We start from the raw sequence: 3,073 nt of genomic DNA on the forward strand, positions 1-3,073 counted from the left end.
ACTTTAGAAATGTTGATATGATATTGATGAAACATAAAAATGTAACTTATTTGTGTTTGCTGACATTTTCTTCTGATGACCGGGCTGTTTGATGTGTGTACATGTGTTTTGATTTAATTCAGATCACAGATTGCATCTTTGAAGAGGTGAAGGAACTTTTAAAAATGTTTCTCTGTTTTCAGGTAATCCAACTGAAACCCTGATCAAGGACGTTTTATGAGAAGGAGATGGAGAATGTCTCTTCGCACAAACATTTCATCCTCAATGGCTTCAATGAACTTGGAGTTCTGAGGCCCGTCCTCTTCATCCCATTCTTCATCATGTTGGTTGTGTCACTGTCGGCCAACTCCCTGCTGNGTCTCTTCGCACAAACATTTCATCCTCAATGGCTTCAATGAACTTGGAGTTCTGAGGCCCGTCCTCTTCATCCCATTCTTCATCATGTTGGTTGTGTCACTGTCGGCCAACTCCCTGCTGCTGTATATCATCATTTCACAGAGGAGCCTCCACTTGCAGATGTACATCCTCATGGCCGGCATGGCTTGTGTGGACCTGAGCCAACCAGTGTTATCTATCCCCAACATGTTGCTGAGCTTCCTGTTTGTCTGGAGGGGAATCTCTCTGATTGGCTGCCTGACTCAGATTTACTTTGTTCAGCTTGTAGCAGGTTTTCAGTCCACATTGTTGGTGTGGATGGCACTGGGCCGCTACTTTGCCATCTGCACGCCACTCCACTACCATGAACACATGGCGTTACCACGATTCCTAAAGTTCATGATTCTAATTATTATTAGAAACATCTTCCTGAACACATTAATGGTGAGTCTGGCAGGATCGTTGTCATTCTGCTCTGGGAACGTGTCTGGCAGGATCGTTGTCATTCTGCTCTGGGAACGTGAAGAACCACTATTTCTGTGAGCACATGGCCTTAATGGGACTTGCATGCGGAAGCACCGCCATAAACAACCTGGTTGGGCTCATGGGCTTGTTCCTCATCCCTGTAGCAAACTTCATCTTTATCACCACCTCCTACATAGTCATATTCACCTCTGTGCTGAGTTCCGGTAAGTCGGGTGTCAAAACACTTTCCACCTGCGTTACCCACGTTGTGGTCATGACCATCTGCCCGACCTTCGCAATTGTTGCTCTCCTGTCATATCAGGTCAGAAACGGTCTTCCTGCCGCCATTAACGTTTTCTTCAGCACTATGTACGTGTTGTTCCTGAGCTGCTTCAACCCGATCATCTACGGCATCAGAACCGCAGAGATCCAACAGCACATTGTGAAAATACTCACGTGTTGTCGCTTTATCAAGACTGTGCACTATTCTTAAAGAAACACTTTGCCTTTTTATAGTTTCCGAGATCTAAGATGTCACTTGTATACATCAACCTGGTCTCACTCCGAAGTCATTGAAAATCTATGCCTGGTCATTGACTTGCAGCGTCAGACACCGACGAAAAAAGCTGTCCTTTCACGTCAGCATGATACGCAGCTGCTCACCATTATTGTTAAACAATAACTGGCGACGTCATGGGGAAATGTGGTGGGACAATAATGTAAGTTAAGGGGGCAGGAGTTCGGAGGCCGGTGTTCACATCCTTAATTTTATTAGAACTGTACTTTATTTTACTTATCTTACCTATCTTACTTTAAGAACAGCACTTCTACTAACGTTATCATATCAGTAAGTTATTTATCTAAATATTAAAGTTAATATCTAACTTTATTAACTGTGATTAACTTTATTAGAACAGTACTTTATCTAACTTTGTCATTACAACACTTTATTGAAATGTATTATCACAGTATGTAGTTTAACTTAACTTTTAACAACACTTGATTTAATTTTTGTCTAACAGTACTTTAACTTCATCATAACAGTATTTTATTTAACGTTAGTAAAACAGCACTTTATTTTACTTTATTATAACAGCATATTTATCTTTAATGTATCAGTACTGTTTTTCACATTATTGTAACAGTAGGTACTTTATTTAACTTAAATGTATTAGTTCAGGATTTAAGTACAAGAGGGGATACATATTGTGTGTTGTGATATGGACTGCAAAAATTGTGATATTATTTTTTAAGCCATATCGCCCAGCCCTAATTTCTCGTCATTGTTTTGTATTGTTGTTGTTTTTTTGTTTTTTTGTGTTGTTTTTTTGTCAACCTGTTAGATACTGGTTAGTCTCGCCACCAGACAATCAGACATCTCCGCCTTCTGATAGTCTGGGGACACTCCTTTCTAAAGTGTGTTTAACACACCGGCGAAAACGGCCCGCAACAAAGCAACGCCTCTTGCATTTTTGAAAAGGACACGCCTTCTCGGAAATGTGCGCTCCCCCTTTTCTAGTCCGCAAGGAAACAAATACACAGAGAGCTTGAAAATGGATGCCGAGAGATTTAACTCCATTTTATCAAACGTGTGCTCATCCGTGAAGAAAATATTTTTTCCAGCGGATGTCTTAGTTACAACATTATTGAGCTAACTGGAGTAGTGTCATGTCGTATCCAACAACGAGAGGCTTTTAACAGATGACGTCCTGATGTTAGCTTTGCTGCTGCTGTTAGCTGTCCCTGTCAGCTGCAGCCACTGATGCTTTCTAGACATCGTGATTTCCCAAAACTGAATAAATACCACACATAGCAACACAAAACTGCTTTGCTAGCTCAATCATGTTCTAACTAAGATATCCGCTGGAAAAGATATTTTTTTCATGGACCGTTTAATGAGTTATTACCTATTACAGACACTGCTAACGGCTAACAGTCAATCAATCAATCAATTTTATTTATAAAGCCCAATATCACAAATCACAATTTGCCTCACAGGGCTTTACAGCATACGACATCCCTCTGTCCTTATGACCCTCGCAGCGGATAAGGAAAAACTCCCCCAAAAAAAACCTTTAACGGGGAAAGAAAAACGGTAGAAACCTCAGGAAGAGCAAGTGAGGAGGGATCCCTCTTCCAGGACGGACAGACGTGCAATAGATGTCGTACAGAACAGATCAGCATAATAAATTAACAGTAATCCGCATGACACAATGAGACAGAGAGACAGAGA

At 41.0% G+C, this 3,073-nt stretch overlaps 1 protein-coding gene across 1 annotated transcript in view; it reads left to right on the plus strand.

Moving 5' to 3' along the window:
• LOC126400793 (olfactory receptor 52E4-like) overlaps positions 1-1,333 on the plus strand; it is an 11,298-nt gene extending 9,965 nt beyond the window's left edge. Inside the window, exons 2-3 of the mRNA XM_050061751.1 lie at positions 293-865; positions 903-1,333. Coding sequence (XP_049917708.1) covers positions 293-865; positions 903-1,333 — 1,004 coding nt within the window. The remainder of the gene's footprint in view (positions 1-292; positions 866-902) is intronic.
• Positions 1,334-3,073: the final 1,740 nt, after the last annotated feature.

Source organism: Epinephelus moara, chromosome 2, assembly GCF_006386435.1.
Source record: "Epinephelus moara isolate mb chromosome 2, YSFRI_EMoa_1.0, whole genome shotgun sequence".
Classification (NCBI taxonomy): Eukaryota; Metazoa; Chordata; class Actinopteri; order Perciformes; family Serranidae; genus Epinephelus; species Epinephelus moara.